Raw genomic sequence first — 22,214 nt, forward strand, 5'->3', positions numbered from 1 at the left:
TCATGAATTATTATTCTCATTAAATACATATACTATTTAATTACTACACATTATACAGTCCTTTACGAAATTATTACTAAAAATAGTATTACACGTCTATATATGTATAGCTTTATAATTTAAGACACGTAAAAGACAACACAATACAATTGCCTTAATGCCTTCCATTAGCGATTGCCATATTCCAAGGTAATACAGTACGTTATATTAATGAAAAAATATAATTGCGCATTTAGAACCAGTCGTTGTTATAAGCATTATAAATAAACAATACTATAATACAAACTCTCGAAAAAAAGATGGACTTTAAAAACCACTATTTTCAGCACCTAATTGCCATTTAGTTTGAAGTCTCGCACCTAATGCCCTTCATAAACACTTTGTACAACTTGATTATTTCTGGGAATGCCTTTACTACGATAGCACGACGAAGCCATCAGCTGATTATAGCTACTCAGTGTTCGTGTTATGGTCCGTTTATGATATAGTGCATTGATTTCTGCGTTGAAAATGTAAGTACAACATTTCAAATTATTATCTCAAAAAGTTATAAAGTTGAAGAAGTTAAACATGCACATGTTTAGGAAATTATTAATTAAACATGCCAAGTTAGACTTAACTAAAAAGTAAAAACTTTAAACTATATAACATAGTCTGAAAGTAATTAATTATTAGTTAAATAAATTTGCAATGTGGTACTTATGTTGAATTTTCGTAGATAATTTATGTAAGTACCTATAGAGTAATTATTAACACAAGATATATTTTATAAGTTTATTCATACAAATCGATTTAAATTAATATTATCAATTATAGTCCACAAAAATGAAACGATGTTAAATGCATTTTTTGATATATTAGCTACATATAAGTAATTAATTAACTTAATAATTAAATTATTTAAGTTACCTGCCTATATTTAATTTGTTTTTATTAATGAGCATTTGTTTTATTACTATTTAAATAATTACATTACCAACTTAATTTCACACAATAAAATAACCTGTATTATAAGATAATTGTTTAAATGATTTCGTAAGAAAACTTACGAATAAGTCATTTTGGTAGGTATGTTGAAAATATATACTCATTTTAATGTAGAAATTATTATTTATCGTATTGTATAATAATAGTATTTTGAGTGAAATTCATTTACTGATGGCATAAAAACATTATTTTATTATATAACAATTAAATAAGAGGGGAAAACAAATATAATTAATCTTTGAAGTTTTCCCATGTAAGGTTATTAAATATTGTATCGAATAATGCATGGTATAGATTCTTCTAAAAATTTGGACCATATTTCAATATTTCAATGATACACAATTTTAATTAAAGCTGAAGCATGTTCCAATATAAGTCTTTCTAAATAATAATTAAATTACAAAAATATTAATTATTGCATAATGTTATTAACAGAATTATTACATTAAAAACATAAATTAAGCTTATTGACCCAGAGTACAATCAATATTCTATGTATTTTCGATTAATTGAATATGCATTACAAAATTTGCACACATTGATTACCAACATTAAATTTTATAGGATTAAAAAAAGGAAGCATAAGTGAAAAGTATAACTTTTTTTACAGCCAACTCCTCAAAGTTATCGATAACATTGAAACATTTTTTAAGTACCCGCGAGTTGGGCATTTCATTTTTTATTTGTTGTAGAAAAATTAGAAATGTTCATTGATTTTTAATTCAACAAATAATACTTGAATTGCATATTAATATACATAGTAAATACTTAACTACTTAAGTAATTATATAATATGTACGTTGTGTGAGGTATAGTGTAAAAGTTCCGCAGCATTAACATGGTCTTAATACTTTCTTATACAAGTCGCAAAATGGTTTCAACTTTATTGTTTACTATCTGTCTTAGTAATATAAAAAACTTAACAACTGATTGCCAACCCTTATTTATAATAATAAGTCATAGGGTACCTAGTTGTAAAATGCATGTAGGTGGTATTAAACGTACAATTAGCTGGTAATAACTAATAAGATACAATTAGTATTTAAGTTACTGATTTTACCTCATCATTATTATGAAATTTATTATAACAGTGGATTTAATTGCATTTACCTATAAATATAATCTTATTTAGATCACATAAAATACATTTGACAAGAAAATTTGTGTAGGTTTTTATTAAAATACTATTAGCACATTATACATCGAACTTAAATATTTTACGATGTATGAAGGTATTCTTTATTTTAATTGAAATGCATGCGTTAATTATAATAATATACGAAATACGAATGATGCGTTAAAAATATCTACATATTATGTCGTATTGAAAGAGCTTTTAGTGTTATTTATAAATATTTTTTTATGTTAATTATAGAAATCTAAAATTCAACTACAATAAATCTACTAATTTAACTAGTTTATATTATGTTTAATCATCGTTTTAAAAACATAATGGCTATGGAAATCTGGGTATAGAGTGCTAAATCGACTTTTATATTATACAAGTATTATGCTTACATATTATATTGTGGATTAAAATAGGAAACGATGTATGTGTAACATATTATATACCGACTTGTTTCTGTGTGTGTCAAATAAAATACGAATTATTTTTAATATGTATAGTATCCTACTGACCTAAAAAAAATTAAAATAAAACAAAAAACTGGCAACGTAACCAGACCTCCTGTGTATGGCGAGATGTGGTCACGCCTTCTCGACTGTAATTTGCGCTTAAATGCCTTTAGGTTGCCGAATCGAGGAAATCACTTTTATATTGCACAGAATGAGGTAAATACAATATTATCGTCGAACAATGATAAATATTGATGTATAAGAGCGATATTACTTAACGTCACTGTTATTATATGTAGTATACGTATGGTTTATACTTTTATAATATACAAATAATAAAATATAATGCCATGATACAACTAAATGATAAAGCAGCATGTTATACAGACAATATTATTCTGTTTAGATAATTTTACGAAAGAAATGTGATTGCGAACTGATATAATATTTAAAAAAAATTTAGACTTGCTATATTTTTGTAGTGTAGGGCTCGATGCACATAGTAATATAGTTTTATAGTTGCGTATGTGATTTTATAAATTATATCAGAAAAATAAGAACCTAGAACATTTTTGGCTACCTGTAAAGGAATTTAACTATAAAAATATAATGAGAAATTCAACGATACATAATAGATATTTTTCAATAATTACTTTCTCATGTTTTTCATTGTTTTTATATAATTGATGATAAGATGAAACAAAATCACAATTATGAGTTATCGAGAATAAAACAATAAATAAAAGCATTAAATGTATACATTATATTATTATTATTATTACAATTATTTATGAGTCAAAACGTTCAATATCAACATCAAACAGTTCGAACTGCTAAACTATGAAAGAAACAGTGTAATATACATAAAAATAAATTTATTGTTTTCGTCAAAGATAATTCAATTAAATGTTGCATTATAATTTATAGGTCGGAAAATATAATTACGTTTCGATGCACTATATTACATATTATTAGTTATTATATAACCATCAATGAGATGTTATTATAGGCAATAGGTTAAACATATTTGATCTATGTCACGTAGAATGACAATCGTTCAGGATATTTGGGCGTAGTACGAAAAACAAATAGGTACCTATGCTGTCCTATATATCAGAATAAAAAAACGTGTCCAGAGCCATCGTATTATATACACTGCAGGACCAATATTATTAAATGTGTAATACGTGGCATACACCTATCTCTGTGCGTATCGCAACATGTCGCACATTTCCATTAGGACATTGGGTCCACACCATCTGATTATATTATATAAACATATATAATACACTGTTCGTGTACAAATATACCTATACAGATACCTATACAATAAACATATATACTATGTCGACTTGGGTATAGAGGACAAAACAAATTAGATCCGATGACTCAAAACTTAGTGAACTAATAAATCTATACGACCATCTTCATAAATTCCAATTCCAGACAAAGTTTTCCAATCAAGAAGACATTGCCCGTGGCGTCGTTCTCCGTGTGGTTATATATCTATATATATTCAATATACATGTTGTGTGTATACATATACACACACATATTATACACATGTATTATATATATATATATATATAGATATATTTATTATGACCGGCGCGTTGCCGCCATCGGGCGCACCTATCGCACAGGCGTGCGCGACCTACAACACGTCTAACCCAAGGACGACGGACACTCGCACACACGTTCATTATATTATATACGCATACGTACGAATGTATACATATTTTTACTTTACTGTTATCTTATTAATGCGGTTTTATCGTCGTGTGACCCGGCTAGTAATAATAATAATAATAATAATAATAATAATAATATGTTTAATAGGAATTCGAGTTTGTGACTTTTACAACTGCAGAGTGTCGTGGAAATATTTTAATGGTCATAATATGCCGTTTTGTATCGAATGTCAGCTTTTGAGACGTCCCTGCTTTGTAAACCGCAACGACCTCGTTTATAATATTTATTTAACCGAATTTATAACTAATAAAAATATTAACAAAATCGAAAACACCAAACAGCGCACACACTTCTGTTTTACCCAGTAAATAATAATGACTAATGTCAAATAATACAATTAATAGAAATGATGAATATTGATGTTATGACTTATGAGGGGTGTTTATTATTAATATTTAATATTATTGGTATTTGATCAATATCTTGAAAATTAATTACAACGATTTTATGAAAATTACGTGGATGTAAATTTCCATAAATAATAATAGCAGGTAAATAAATACTGGTAAATAATCAAAATAATATATTATATTAATCAAGCTTTTATGCTAATAAAATTAGATAAAACCTGGTTGATTAAATTGAAAAATGTAGTACGCTCCTCGTATTATTTAAAAAGACAATAAGTCTAAGCTAGATTATACAAAAATAAACCATAATAAAATAAAAATAAATTACGTCGTTTTTAAATAAATGAAGTAACATTCTGTGGTTAATTATTTTGAAACGCATGAATACGTTTTTAAATTGAAATAATTTACTACATACCTATATATATATATACCTCCCTCTCTTGCATCCTCTCTCTGTCTATTGACCGTATGCTAATTTACTCCACTATTACAACGTATACTAAAAATATTTTATGTGTATTAAAGTATTATTTACTACATATTTGTTTATAAATTATTTTATTGATAGACTAATAGTAATTATCAAAATTATAAGATTAAACAATGAAAAACTTAAGTGCTCTATATCGATAATAAGGATTAAGGAATTATAGTTCAAATTAAGTTCATAGTAATTCAAATTCTATAGCACCTATCTGTAATAAAAATGCCTAATATCTCAACGAAAGTATATAACCTGATTTAAAAATGAACACGAATCCAATTAAATTTAGTTGATGCTAATGGTTTTACAATTTACATTAATGTTATACCATCACTCGTTATTACTTACTAAATTAATGTAAATACATTATAATATATTATATAATCACACCTATTTAATAACTAGCTCTTATCAGCATTATTATTATTATTTCAAATAAAATATAAATCGATAACTTGACTACATATCATATAAATGAATACTAATAAACAATAAATGTATTACACTATTACATACCATTATCTCTTTTGCATATATTTATTATTTTGGTACGTATATCATTGCATTAATGTATAATGCAAGATGTTATTTAACAGCATGAAACACTTACCTGAAACATAAATAAAAAACTTATAAAATATTTTGATAACAATAAACAATAAATTAAATTAAATTAAATTTTTAAATTCAGAGAGAAGAAGGAATATAATGGGTTTTGCATACAATAATGTTAAAAAAAACATTTTCTTGTTTTTTTACAAAAACCTCATTGGATAGATTTGCGAGTACATTGAAGAAATCAATTTTTTGATTTTCACAATCTTGTTTTTGAGTTTCAAAAATGACAGCAGGCAACGACCGACAAATTGAAATAAAACTTGAATCATTTTTCAATTATTTAAAAAATTAATCACAATTATGATACAAATGTATAATACATGTATTACATATTATTATTATAATCCCTATTTTGAGAAAATCGCTACAAGTTTGCCAACGCATCAGTTTTCTGTATCCAGTTTGTCATATTATTTCATTTAAATGTACTATTTATATTTATACAAGGAATCCATATAATTGTCTACACTCATTCTTTTGAAATAATTTAACTTTTATGGAATATATTTTTTAATTCAATTTTTCGCCATAGCAAAACAACAGTGTTTATAGTTCTAAATGTTATAATCTTTGAAATAAGAGTAGAGTTACACAAGGCTTGTAGTTACTCTACAAGGACACTACTATACTCATCTAAAGTTTAAATACTCATAAGTTATAACTAATTAATTACTCTTGATCACAATGAAAATTAAATTAAGAATAAAATTTTATTTTTTCTAAAATGTTGTTTTACATTTGCAATGGCAAAAAAATTATAAAAAAATAAAATTTTTTCAAAAGAGTTACTTTTTGAAATATTGGATGTAGACACTTAAATAGATCACCTTGTATACCTATCTATACTTTTATATAGATTTACATAATGTATTAAATAGGTTGAAATTTTTATTTTTAAATGATTAAATAATATTTACTAGGTAAAATAATATGTATGAGATTGCAGCATCTAAGGCATATAACAAAAAAAATGTCATTAAGTTTCAATATTATGGCGAAACTTCTAAAACTTTTATACGTTGGTATACGTGTAGAAATAACGTTTGAAAGCTGTAACAATAATCAAAATAATATCCAATAGTGTTCATAAACACAATTGTTTTTATAGCAATCAGGACACTAAAGCACGTCTTTGAATTCACATAAAATAATATTGGGTAGGTAGTATAATCTGAAATATTAAAAGTTATTAATTTAATGGCGTGTTTTAGTTTTTAGATAAATATAATAAAATAAAATTAATAGTTTAATTAATGCACTACACATAGCAAAAATACGATAGTACAAACTCACCTAATATTACAACATAATATAGACACTTAGGTTATAAAAGAAGATGTTGGTGAAGTACTTAAGTAGGTACACACACATACAATATGGACATTAAACATACTCAAATACTAATGATATATTATAGACACAAGTTTAGAAATTATCAATTCCTTCAAAGCTCAAATATTTAACAATAAATACAATTATCCAATATTCAAAATTGAATTTAAATTATATTGAATGACTGAGTGTGTTATAAATTTATAAGCAAAGTTGATTTGTATTTATTTTAATTTAAAATAGATTGAATTATATCGTTATATAGATTTAAGTTTGAATGAGAAAATAATATATTATTGATTATACACAGATTATACATTTATACTATACTATTGGGTACTTATATTTGACATCTTGTAAATTTCAAATAGAATGTCTAATATTATTATATTTATATTCATATTGTTGTGATCATAACGGCCAACTTATAACAAACATTGATGCTCATTTTAATATTATGTTAATTAACTTTTATTGTTATTTGTGATTTGTGAATTACTATTGTTTAAATATTTTGCTTAATACTAAGTATTATACTACCAGTATCATACTAATTATGACTATACGCATCCTCCTAGGTCGTACTTTTTTTGTTATAATAATACTTAATGCTGATATATAGGTATTTTATAATTTCTGTACTATTTTATTCGTCTTTATTTAGTACTCTGTGCCTTTGTGTGGCGTGAAAATCTAATAAAAATAAAGCTTGAACAAATTAAAGGATTAATTTTTTTTAAAATATTATGAAATTAATGAACAATATAGGCCCTATTGGTTGACAGTTCAACAGTCATGTATTATATCTGACATAGAGAACACATTTGGGTAATATGGTGATAACTGATAAGCATTGACCAAAACGCATAAGCTTCGGCTGAGTATGTGTTTGGCCGATTGGTCTTGGAGGAGATGATGACCCCAAAACCAGAACTGTTCGCCAAGTCATCAACTCGGCACACATTACAAGCACTTACAGTGGCCAGCTTACATGTAATATGTATATTATATAATATATACCACTATGTAATACATATATCATAATATATATATATATATATAAATTATAAAATATACATATTCGATATATTGTAGTTTGTATTTATATTTTAACAATACTTCAGAGTTCGGAGAGTCCATCGGGTCAATGTCGGGCATATTGCATGTATATAGTGGGGATATTTAGGCCGCCCAGTGGTGGCCAAACCCGATACAGTAATTTAATTATTCGTTGAACCAGTTAAAAACTAACAAGGACGACCGTGAACTTGTAAAGAACATATATCGTCTATTTACCATATGTTATACTACCAGAAAACAGTGTTATATATTTACCGCGAGAACTTGGCAAAAAATTATTTTTATCAATCATTTTTAAAACAATCTTAAGCACATCGCGTAAACATTAAAATATGTTAGTATAAAAATATGATGTTTACTTGCATTTAACATATTTTCTATTTGATAATACTGTACACAAAACCAATATTCATCAAAATAGTAACTAAAATGTTTTTAACTTGGAACTCATAATCTTTCCTTTAAAATATGTTGTTGATACATTTTTGCTCCAAGGAAGTATATTATTTTCTCATTTTAACACGCTCACCATAGCATTAAGCTCAATTTTTTTTTATCGTTGATAATGACATAAATATAACATGGGCATTTTGAGCCTTAATAAGCATTATACACTAATCGAAATTGATTATCAATTAATATAGGATAAACGAGGCAGGATTAAGTTTTTAACGATAGGAGGGATGATGCCTATTACACTGCAGTATAATGTATAAAGTAAACAGCTATAACTTTTTAAACGGCTGTTAAACGAACACGACATACATTTATCGATCAACCATCAATATAACTCAAAACAATTAAGAATCAAACGTCACTACTGCTACGACAAGGTCGGAACTCTTGATTAATATACTCATACCTACTTTACCGAGTATACATTTTTTGGTTCGAATTCATTAGTGCGAACACAATATCTACCAATATAACACATAAAATGAATAAATAATACTCAGCGGTGTTCAATAAACATTCTCTGATCGTATTATTATATCACCGTACGTGATCTCAATCTCGTTCACAGTGTACGTTTCAATCTCATTACAATACATTCCTAGTTCACACTGCAGTGCTGCGGTATCAATAATGTGCTTCGTGCAGTCAAAAAAAACCACTAAAGATCATTTTACACACCCTGCACGACCAACCACGGAAGGAACGATGGTCATGAATCGTTATCAAAACGATACGACTTGTGCCTTAAATGTTCACGGCGTGTGTGGTATAGGTATTCGGTACATTCGGTATAATATTCAAGTGGGTATCTTCTCCCACGTCCGCAAAGAAGAAAAGTAAAAACGTCAGTGAAACGCGATGGGAAAAATGTAGCTGTTAACGTTAAGCTATTCGAGGAAACCGCGACTTTATTTTCACCTACAGATATAGTTATACCTAACTGACGTCTGACACAAGACGTATAGGTACAACTAGATAGAAGGTACCTACATAATATATAATACATGCAGTATAGTTCCCGTGTACTAGTTTCCCAACGTAATACGGGGGTATACAGGATACAGCATATAAATAATAAACAATGAACTATATTTATTTACATTAAGTCAAATGGTGAAGTCACAAAATTCAATAAATTATTTATTTAGTTATTTTTATCTATAACTAGAGTATAAAGTATAAATAACTTTTTTTTAAAAATACTAAACCCTCCGAGCCTCTCCTAATAAATCAGCACAGTTAATATCTATATAACCAATCTAGATTCTAGACTATGGTTTCCTAATATACTTGTTTTTAAACTATATGCGTGTATTGTCAAAATATGATAATCAGAAATAAGAATTATTAAATAATTAAATACAAAACAAATGTAATTTAAATGTAGTAATACTGAGTAAAAATGTCTACGAAAATTATTTAAACAATAATTGAATTTTTGTACTTAACATTTAACATTAATAAATAAAAAATAATTGTAGGTATCTACTTTGATTTTGCATTATGAAGAAAATGAATAATATTAATAAGATCACTGTTTCATAACAAATATTATCATTGAAGAATTCTGTGAAATTTAATATTTCATTCACTCTAAAAGTCTAAATAAGTTTAAATTACTGCTGTTACTATCATATGAATATAATATGATCATTCATGAATTCATGGTCAATTAAAATATTCTCAATAAATCATGGAGAAACGTTGAAGAAATTGAAACAATGATTGTCGATTAATAATTGATAAAATTAAATGTTGGTTACTTGAATAATTTTTTAGTAAAATAATAATAAGTACCTCATGGTTTGTAATAATTATGATAATTTAAATTTAAAAAAAAACCCGGGGAAGTCGCTCTGCTGTATAGCAGATTTTAAGTGCCCTTCATTATTAAGTACTGAGTACTTGGTCACTGTAATTGATATTTTAAAATTTGAATTTAATGATAAACCACTGCATGCAAAAAACAATTCTGAGCGGAAATAGTATATACGCTTCTATATCTAAGGATATTTTATGATGTATTCATATTAATGATTTATTTTTCTATTAATAATATGGTAGATTGGACTAAATTTCACCAAACACATCACATCTATACGTACCTATATATATATATATATTATTTTTATCAACTATAGAATACTACATTTGTAGTTATAAGTTAATATTTAAACCATAAACTTATTCACGGTTCACACTGTTCAACATATTATACATTAATATTTTAGATTCTGAGCGAAGCGACGAATGTGTTGATTTTACAATGGTGTGTTTTTTTTGTGTCTGTGTACACGATAATTAGTTAAAATAATGCTTCTATTTTCAATTTTAGTATCTTTTCTGATTGAAAAGTGATCCTAACTAGTGCATTAGGGTGGTCAAAATTTATAATCCCCAGTAGTTTTCAATAACACCGGGAACAATAAAAAAAAAATTAAGAAAATACGGAATTTTTCAAGCAAAATCGGTTTTTGACAAAATTGATTTTGGTTTTTGGTGTGTAACTCTAAAAAAACTCTCATCTATCTAGTGCTGAACTTTTAAGCATTAAACTTGTACATTGTATACGGGTTTAAGTAAAAAAATAGGTTGCAAATTCTCATAATTTTGAATGGAAAGCATATGACATAATATGGTTTTTGCAATCCACGAACAGTTGGATTATTCGGACGCGGTGGTACAAATAAAATATGTAATGTAAATGATGATAAATTTATGTTCATCAAATACCTATACAATTATATTATATTATTGACAGCGCAAGAACAACAGATATTTAGTAGGGTCGCTCACACATACATCTCTTGTCTCCGCCGTCTGGTCCGACATCATTCTCGTCTCTCGTCAAATCCGCACGCCGCGCCGCACGGTTTTCCACCGAATTCGTTCAACACGTTTAACGCGACTTTGGGAACGGACGTCTGAGCGAATAATAATAATGTAGTTTTACCGGATGCGTAGAAAAAAAACCGTATGGGATGGTCGAAAACGCAGTGGCGGTAGCTTTCTATTTCGCGGCGGCGAATTATGGCCGACAACTTTTAAGATTCCACCTTTCACTCGGAAGATTCGCGCCGTCCGGATATATTATTTGTACAGCCTTCAGCTGGTAACGTGACCCCCGGGACAATCGATGTTTTCGACAACATTTCACACGAGCATTTACGTTGCCGTGGGCCGTACAATTAAGGCGCGTCTTTAATATTATATCGTATGAGCCCGCTACCGCCGATATTGTATGATGCGACCTAACCATTGCCGGCGATTCGGGTGGACATGATAACGTAATAAGTGTAATCCTGCAGACTTAAACCGACTTTAATTCGACTTAAAGCTGCCGTTTACAGGTCAACGGGCTGCACACTTTCCTATACACGAAACCCGATTATTGTGTTATGATAGGTATTACGCATGAATTTTTAAGACTGCGATTTTGGGGTTTTTTTTGGTCATCAATTTCCGACATAAACGATAATGTAACCGAAACGAGTGTAAAATAATGCCATAGTGATACAACATTTTTTTTTACGAATGTGTCTAATGGCTGTATAAAGTACGTTCACGTACTTATAACTTGCAGTTACCGGCATGAAATATATTTTACTATAAGAAAATCAATTAAATGTGCATGGATACAAAACAATATCAACACAATGAATAACATCGCGATGACGATACTTATTATGCCACGACGCAGGTAATAAATTCAATAACGCGTAACAGTAAATTTTGTACACGATCTGATTGTGCAAGTGATAACATTGTTTTAAAATCAAATTGTATGAAATATCAAATAATTATAAATGACTACGAAACCTTGTAAGTATACGAATAATCATGGTTGGAGATGACTAGATGAGTGATGACTAACATGAACCACATGAATATACATATCCAATTTTGATAATTGCATACATACAGATAATCAGGTTATCCTAAACTGTTAATATTTTAATGATTCTTCTAAAATAATTTATAAGTAATTTGCTTATAAATTCTACATGTCCGATTTCTTTGGTTCAACTGTGAGACTGGGTGGTGGAATTGCTGCATTTATTCCACCCGGCCCCATGTTTATTTTATGATATTAAAACTGATGCCTCTCAGCTAGCATTCGCCTCGCAGTGTACAAGATAAAACCTACCCTGAGAAAGCCACGCCTTTGTTACAATTACAATTTGTATAACATACGAAATATGGCAAAATAGGTCTTACATAGTTTATTATCTGTTTTCTGGCCTAGGGTGTCTTCTACCATCTACATGAAGGCACCTTATGCTCTAGTCAATGATATGCAAATTTTTTCAAATGTTGTGCAAAAGATTACTGGTGTGATTTAATCCTTAGTAGATATTACGATGTGGGTGACCAATTATACGTATAAAAAATCTATTATTGAACTTTAATAGTTCATTAGGTACCTATGTATTAAGTTAATTCTACTCCACTACATTGTTTCTTAACATTTTAAATGCTTTATCGTTTAAAAGTTATAAAGTTATAAATAATAAAATATTAGTTCAATTTTAGATTTTTGTATAAAACACTTAGATTGAAGTAGTGTCATTGGATGCCTCCTTCTATTACGCCCACATGCCTTGTAAATAATGTTAAAAAATTTACTTATTGTATCAAATGTATACAGATTGTAAATATATTGTTGTTTTTAAAATAAAAAAACACTTAGACAATTCTTCAGAATAATATACAAAATAATAAAATATTGGTTGCCAATTTAAATTAAAAAATTGCAATCTCGGATAAATAAGAAAATGGTTTTTTTTTTAAAACTTAGTTTCATGGTGATGCTTATTTTTCATAAAAAAACACAGAAGCTGACATGAGTGAAAAACCACATTACGTATTTTCCATATAGTATTATACTCACACATAATAATACACATACTGGCTGTTTTAAGTTTTAACCCTAACAAAATATTGTTTTCGAACAGAGTTCAGTGACTTATTAAATTGGGAATACACACGTACAATTTATGTACATCTGACACCTGATTTCAATTATAAATTACTGCCATATGAAAAATTTGAATATTCAATTTGAATTTTGAACCATTGTAATATTTAAGAGCGTAAAAACAATTTTAGAAAATAATAATAGCTGTACAAAACAAATATTAAAAGGTATTATGTATTTATGTAGGTATTGGTAGTTTTTAACCTGTAATCCGTTTAAACTTTAAAGTCAATATTCCCTTTATAAATATTATACTTGTATAAACTTAGCGAGATAATAATATTTAATATATAAAAACATAATGTTAATATATAATGTCAACAAATATTTTTGACAATATATCATATGAAACTGTGAAAAATATACGATAGTTTGAAAAATAATCTCTGTAAAGAATAACTGGTGTTCAATTTCTATTCAAGAGAAGCGCTTGGATAAATCTGTTCAGCTTCTTTTCAACCATAAAAAATATTTGGTAAGTTAACCAATACGAGCATGATAATAATTATAAAACCAATACCTCTAAAATTGAATTAATTATACAATTATAGTTTCTTTATAATTATTCTACTTGTATATGAGAATAATTTAAATCACATATATTTTTTATCAACATTTCCATATTTGATTTTAACAGTTGTTAACTTCTAATAAATACATTATAAAAAGTTGGTGTTAAGGTTATTAGAATTTATCCTTTTTAATATTAATTAATAACAGGTATATAATACATAATTTTTTTTAAGGTCGATTGATTTCTGCGAAGAATTTTTTTCTTACTCCAATACAAAATTAATTAAATGTAAATATTATGCAGCTATACTAAATGCAAGATCAGGGGTTCAAAAAAATATATTGTTTTATATAAAATATGTATGTTTAAATAAATACAATGCACAAAGTTAGAAGTAGGTAAAATACCTAGTATAATTTGTATTTTAACTCAATAAGATTTAGTAAGTAGTTTAGTTGATTTAACAAGGAAGGACTTCTGGATTTTAATTGCTAATATTTAAGGTATTATGTATGTATTTTATTTACAATTTTTAATAATAATTAGAGATGTGTTCTTTATATAATCTATTTTTAAAAATGAATAGAACCTGTAATAGTTATACAAATCTATTCTCGAATGTTCTAATGAATGTTGAAATAATGTCGATTTGTAAAAGGTACATCGTTTGTCTATAAACTACTTTCTTATAATATTATCACTAGATGGCATTCGCGATTTGATTAGGTAACGTTCTCGGATCTCGACTGACACCATAGTGTATTTTTCATACAAATAAGTCATTACCTACATTAAGATGATATCATATCCGATGAAATTGTTCGTTTTTATATAAACATTTACATAGGTTTCTTATAAGAAAAAAATGTTGAGCGTTTGTTTTTAAAATTTGGTTAATATACTTGTTGCTGGGTTGTATCTCACTTGGGTTAAAAATAAAACAGTTTGATGTATTTTGTTTTATTTAAGGGGGACAAACAGAGTGGAAAAATTCATTATACATTCTCGTGCACTACTTTTTATGAACCACTGGGCATTTCATGCGATTACAATGTTCATTCGATTGTGTCCAACTGTAAAGAGGACACCGAAGCTTTACATTTATTAATTCGTGTCTATTCTTACTGAGACAAAAACAAATGATATACAACCGCTGCTTATTCGCTCAACACGTCCAACCAAACCAGTTTTCAATTGTGTAAGTTGGCGACAATTCGTTCAATGTAAGTACAAAACTATTATTTTTAACCAAAACCACGTTTAGTTTACTATAAACACATATACCACTAAATAAACATAACTGTTTAGTAAAAAATCTAAAATACATAACGTTTGGTATTCGGTAGACTAATTTATTAAGACGTAAACAAATATATAACCAACGTCGCAAACAAATAGAACTTTTTTTATACATTCTCTTCAGTCTTTTTGTATTTTTATTAAACATATTTGTCATTTATACATTAATTTTCTAAAAAAAAATTCCACACAAAATAATTCGAGAAAGAAAAAAATATATGTCTGTACTGCAGCGTGTGTTATAGTTATGAGAACATTAAAAACGTTATAACTTTAATTAATGGACTTCCAAAATTATTATTATATTTCCAAGAAGCTTGAAAATCTATTGGATTATAAGAGAAAATTATACACGAGATTCGTATTTTATTTTTTGGCGAAAAAACATAATAAGGATTTCTGTATGAGTTAACGTATTTTTGCGTTCAAGGATTTTTTAAATTTATTATATAATAGTATTGCCTTATCACCTTTTGAAGCACGTATGAATTTATTTTCTAACGCACTCTCCACGAAAAGTAATCTTTTTCACGTGGCTTAGGCTACAATTAATAACTATAATAAGCATATGGATACTTTTATCATCAAACTTTTTCTGTAATTATTGAGCTTTTGACAATGTAGGTTGATTATAAGGTCCCTGACCTTTTTATCCCACGCAAACCACGTAAAACCGGTCTCAAGGTAATTTAAGCGTGTATTCGTGACATTTTAATGTGGCGTATTACACGCATATAGATACATTCGCATAGAAATCAGACTGCCGCAACGATCTCCAGCACTACTCCCCTCTATTCCACGAGACCCCCCTCACATGATGGTCACGTTTTATAAATAGTAGTTGTTTAGTAATATCCAGTTTTTTGAAACCGTAAACGCCTTGGTTATATAGTAAATTATGTGAAAAAAAACTATACGAATACACTCAGTTCGCGAACATAGCACGAGCCGAGTACATCAAGATGACCAGGTGAGTGAATCAATTAAACAAACAAACCCACATACACACATTAAATTTGATGTTGTTGTTGTAATATAATTTGTGATAAGCAGGTGTAGATGATAAGCTGATGATAATTTATTTATGTTTAATATTTTTGTTATGATTATAAATTTTTTTATATCTATTAATGTGCCTTATAGTATATTATACATCATCTGATTATTTTAAATCCGATACGCTGTTGTATTATTATTTACGTACATGCATGTGGATTGTAGATATAGCGTATGTGTTCTCATAATGTGTGTACATTTTCGTCTATTTTATCGAATAGAAATCACTTTATTGGAAAGTATTTGGTGAACGTTGGTATGACGTCAGTATACCTAAGCAGCCATAAAGTCGTAAGATATTACGAGAAATGGTTCCGTTAGAAATATTCCTCAAATTTTGAAATTCTATAATGACACTCAAGCCCAAGAGTTCATCATATATTATTATTTGTGTACATGATTTCTTTCAGTGGTGTAATATTAACTTACTGGAAATTGATGGAACATTTTTTTTAGTCATTTTCCACTTGCAATCCACCCGTACCACGTAAAAGCGCAATTAGGCGAGGTTTGAAGGGTTGGCTGTCCCAAATATACATATATATTAGGTAATAAGTCACAAACAAAAAATGATTTCAGAAACTGGGCATACAATTGGGTAAAAATGAGTATGCCATAACTTATAAGACTGTTTCTCAAACTTGGAAAATGCTACTGAAGTCCTATACTTCCGAACTGATATCATATTTTTTTTTTCAAATGAGAACCGATCTTTATTACTGAAAATTATTAAGTAGATTTTTTACTTGTAAATCTAAATATTTGAAGATATGGCCCTTACTAAGTATATTTAAAAATTCCAATAATCAGAATTTTAATAAACATATTATTAAATAAAAAAATGTGTGTGTGCTTGTTTGGTAAATAATACTGGATAAATATTAAGTGTATAAATATTTTTACATTGATGTAAATTCATATTTATTTCTTGCCATTTGAAAATATACCAACATAGTAAGGTGGGTGCAGGGAAAATTCCCATACTGTATATAAGGGAAAAATATGAGGCTTACAGCCCCCCTCCCCAACAAAAATTTAGTCCTAGTTATATGGTATCGTCGTATTTAATAAATAATAATGTATTGTTGACTTTTTGGTAATCGTCTCACTAATATTTTACAGTATTCCCTAAAACTATATTTAATTATAACATACAAAGTGATCACCTTATTAGTATTGAATTATATGTCATTATATGTTCGTCAGTTATACGTTAATACCCACCTTCACTAATATCTTTTACATAATTATAATAATAAAGTTTAAAACAAAATTATGATAATAATATAGGCAGGTACATACAACAAGATGTTGCATTATAACAGTGCTGCAGTAAATTCATTTTGTCTGAGGGAGAGAACGTGCGTTTAGTTGACCGACAAAACGTGTAGTGTTTCGTAATCGAACCGATGTGCCCCAGAGAGAAAGTGGTCTTTGCAACCGGTCGGTATCACGCATGATATATATCGCATTTGTTCCAAAAAGGTTTTGCACTTAGTGATAAGTAGATTTATTCATAAATGGGAGGGTGTATAATAGTAACACATAAGGAATCTGTTATCTAATGTGTGTTGATATAATATTATATATTGAATGTATATTATAAAAACTAGTTCGGAGAATAACACAATATATAATGTCCATACATAAATATTTAGAAGGAATAAAAACGTTACTTTTAGTTCTGAAACCGATTTAAACGTTTAAAAAAGTATAATAAAAATGCAGACATTGTTTCAAATTAAATAACATACTCTATAAAACGGGTAAAATCGAATTCACTCGTTCACACGCTTAAACGGACCGAGAACGTCCACCTGAATAATAATTAGAACACGTACAAAATTAGATTTTGTGTTCAATCATATCCATTCATATTTCATATTATTATAAATTATAATATTGTACACAGGACATTAGATTACGTTTACGGACGGCCAAAGGGTCCACTGCCCGATGACATTGCGACCACCAGGCGCCTATTGGGCATGACCGACGAGTCGATACGCCGGGATGTCTCCGAGCTAACTCAGTGGCTTCGAGACCAGCCTAACCTGCCAAACACGTTGGATGGAGGTGAGATATTAAAACGGCCTCCAATAGTAAATAACTCGGTAGGGAGGGGATGTGCAAAGTAATTATTTTTACATCAGTGTTAGATGTTATGTCAGATTTAATTGCGTTTATAGACCATTCTGGTCTGCAAGTCTACTATTAATATAATGTACTGTAATTTTAAAATCTTTTTAATTGACTATATTTTTTGAAGATCTAATAATCTTAACAAGCAGTTAAAACGCTGCGCATCCACGCGATGGTTATTATTTTTATACTGTATAGTTAATAATAATTAATATATCGACCTACCATATATTTATATGTTATGTAATACACAATTAACAAACTTACAGTCGTATAATTTATGATAGCCGATGTGTCAGAAAATAAGATTTCATATGAGTGTAACTTACCTGAAACAAATAAATAGCAACAATTATATTTATGAAGAAATTTGAGAAGAAAAAGCATATAATTATTAACAAATTTTCTATAGAGTAAAATAATTAATAAATGATATGAACAACATTTTATTAAAGTGGAATTGGATTGGTGGATGGAGAATTACCTGGTTATGAACAAAAATGAAGTGGAAAGAGTCAAAGACAACATGCCAGTATACTTTCAACTTAAAACTATCTTGCCGGAAGTATTCAGCAACCGAGATCCACAGACAAATAAGGAGATGATAAAAGCATATGACACAACGTAAGTTTGTTTTCGATACGTTCGTTTTTAAGTTTTCGTTAGAACGAAAATCGAATACAGTAAAACCTTTATAGCTAAACGGACGAAGTGCAAATGCATGCGATACAAGAGTTAACATTAGACAAATACTTGTTCTAATGAATATTGGCAAAGTGGAATTTAATATTTTGCGTTTTTTGTTTAGACTCATAGGTTTGATACCCACGATAATGGAGGGTGGCCGAAAACTAGCAGTGTATATGCATCGCGAAGATACGCCAGCATCAGATTACAGCCCAGTGGGTATAGCCATGCACTTGACATGTTTGGCCGACCTTTATCTCGCCCAAGGAATAGATCATATAAAACTCGTGATCATCATCGACATGAGAACGGTGCGGTTAGGTCATTTGGCCAGATATCCATTAGGGCTGTTACGCCGTTTTTTCTTATACGCCTGGGTAAGCCGTAATACTATGATAAGAATTAATGTGAGTGTGGGCTTATGTCGGGTTCACAACAATACGGGTGTTTTTAAAAATACATTTAAAAAATATGAAATAATATATAAATGAATGTGTAAATAATTGCAGAAAGCTTATCCAGAACGTGTGGCTCAGATTCACATAATAAATCCACCAGCTATATTGAGTGTAATAATGGCGATGTTCAAACCTCTTCTTAAGGCAAAAATTCGAAAGAGAGTGAGTTATTTAAATGCATTTACGACAAATTAGATTTTTAAATAATTGCTTTTTATTTTAGATGATTGTACACCGTCATTTTGAAACTTTGTTAGAGCACGTACCATTAAAATATATGCCTAAGGATTATGGAGGCGAATCACCGTCATTGATTGAGCTTCATGGTAATAATAGTTATTTTTATTTTAATAAAAATATTTGATGAATAAAATTTAAAAGGCTTTTACTTCCACATAATTTTCACAATTTTTTTGTCATACCCAGAAAAACTATATGGAGGAATTCGACAAATTACTTTATTTTTATTTTTGAAATAATAGTTGGATGAAATTTCAAACTAATTACACATGACTACTAAAACCGTAGTGGCTTTTTTATAGTGCCCTTAAAAATACTAATAAATTAATCATCTTTGTAAACCAATGTTTAGTCATCGTGATGGTTTTGTTTAGAATTTAAAACTACAAAAACTGTTACAGAGATTTGGCGTCAAAAAATTATCGACCATCAACCATATTTCAAAAAGTGCTCAGCTAAACATAAAGTGGTGGACAAAAAAACAAATGTTGAATCTTCTGAAAATAATATGTCGTCGTAGAATTGCTTAGGTATCTAGCAATTGAAATTATTACGATTTATGAATGTACATTATAGGTACACTTTTATAAAAATAATTGTGTGTCCGTGTATCAACATTAGCTTATAGTTATACAAATTAAAATATAAATAAATATGAATTGTATCCTTATTTGTGTGTATGTTGTTTTGTTTTGTAAATGAAAAGATCCACAAGAAAACAAACATATTTTCTAAAGTTGTCAAAATGTCCTTATATTATACAATTTAACATAGTTATAACTTTTAAAGTTATAAATAGGTATGGTAATATAATGCATTTAATATAATTGTGTATACATATACTCGTATGATATACATTATAAATGCCATGGGAAATCATTTCTATACAAATATTATTTAAAATGTATTTTTACTACCAATTGAACAATAATTATTACTATGTGTATTTCAAACATAAACTAAAAGCAATTGATAATTCACTAGGTAATACGTTATACGATAAGGGCTATTATTTAAGCGTTAGTTTTTATTTATTGCATATGATTAAAAAATGACTATAATTATACTTTTATTTATTCTATAGGTAAAATATTTCATGGCGGTCAAACAAATATTAAAATCCTAACCTATCTACTTAGAAGTTTGGCCTTAAATATATTATGATTAGGTATTATAGTTTATCAAGGTCATTTTCATATCGTTTATAATAACATCACTAAGACATCACTGCATGGTGTGCACTATGCATTATTATACTATATGTCTTTAATACGGAACATAATATTCCGTTATTTGTTTGCCTAATAAGACTAACTATTTCTATATAATTCTAAATAATAATTTATATTTTTAAATCAAATAAATTTATTATTATTTTCATTATAACACATTTAAAAAAAGTATTATTAAAGTCATAGCCAATTGGACAATCAGTTAAGCCGTTTTCATAAATACTACTGTAAGTATATTTTAATATGCCTCAAATACAAATTGTTATTGAACAAGTTATTTTTCATAATTATATTTCCAATCCCAACTCACGACTATTTAAATGTGTTAGTGAATCCATAATCATTAGGTCCCTGATAACATGATTATGAACACATAGTACCTATGCATATTATGCACAATTATTAATAAACCATTCGGTCTCGAAATAAATTGCATACCTATTTTAGAGTTTCAATAGGAAGTACCTATAATATACTAACGGTTAATAATGAACAGAAAATTGTCAACATTATAGTTAAGATTGTGTTAACATAATAATACGAAGACAGAAGACGTATAATACCATTATTATATAAATTGCAAATGCACACCTAAAATACGTAACCTATATAATTACTTTCTTAATATAGGAATTAAAAATCGATTACTAATAGCATCGCATAAATTAAAATATAATACAAAAAAAAAATTCTATCGAAATAAAATTAATCACTCATATAGATTATTCACAACCTACATTTTAAAATAAACCATGTTGATAATACCAACTGCATTACCAATTATATTATAAACACAAGTTCAAGATAAAATAGTAAACACTTAACTTAACACAACCTGCACTTATACAATTTGGCATTTATTTAGTTATTTTCTTGTATTATTTATTATTGTACAACGTACAACTAATTAGAAATGCATGGAAACTATACATTTTATACCTAAGTTTATAATTCTCCTATATCATTAATTT

General features: G+C 28.1%; 2 protein-coding genes across 6 annotated transcripts in view; one reads left to right on the forward strand and one right to left on the reverse strand.

The window, feature by feature from the left end:
* The window catches only part of LOC111033163 (AF4/FMR2 family member 4-like), a 149,363-nt gene that overhangs the window by 87,706 nt on the left and 39,443 nt on the right, over positions 1 to 22,214 (reverse strand). The window lies entirely within an intron of this gene.
* Positions 392 to 20,681, forward strand: LOC111033164. Of its 3 annotated transcripts, XM_022313773.1 has the most exons (8): positions 397 to 512; positions 15,099 to 15,352; positions 18,397 to 18,560; positions 19,082 to 19,250; positions 19,435 to 19,690; positions 19,823 to 19,933; positions 19,995 to 20,097; positions 20,413 to 20,681. In XM_022313773.1, coding segments are annotated over exons 2-8 (924 nt in total). In that variant the 5' UTR covers positions 397 to 512; positions 15,099 to 15,350; the 3' UTR covers positions 20,532 to 20,681. The 3 variants fall into 3 exon arrangements, with proteins under 3 accessions (XP_022169466.1, XP_022169465.1, XP_022169464.1); XM_022313774.1 differs by lacking the exon at positions 15,099 to 15,352 and having other exon boundaries at positions 392 to 512; XM_022313772.1 differs by lacking the exons at positions 397 to 512; positions 15,099 to 15,352 and adding an exon at positions 16,268 to 16,398.

This window comes from Myzus persicae, unplaced genomic scaffold (assembly GCF_001856785.1).
Source record: "Myzus persicae strain clone G006 unplaced genomic scaffold, MPER_G0061.0, whole genome shotgun sequence".
Taxonomy (NCBI): Eukaryota; Metazoa; Arthropoda; class Insecta; order Hemiptera; family Aphididae; genus Myzus; species Myzus persicae.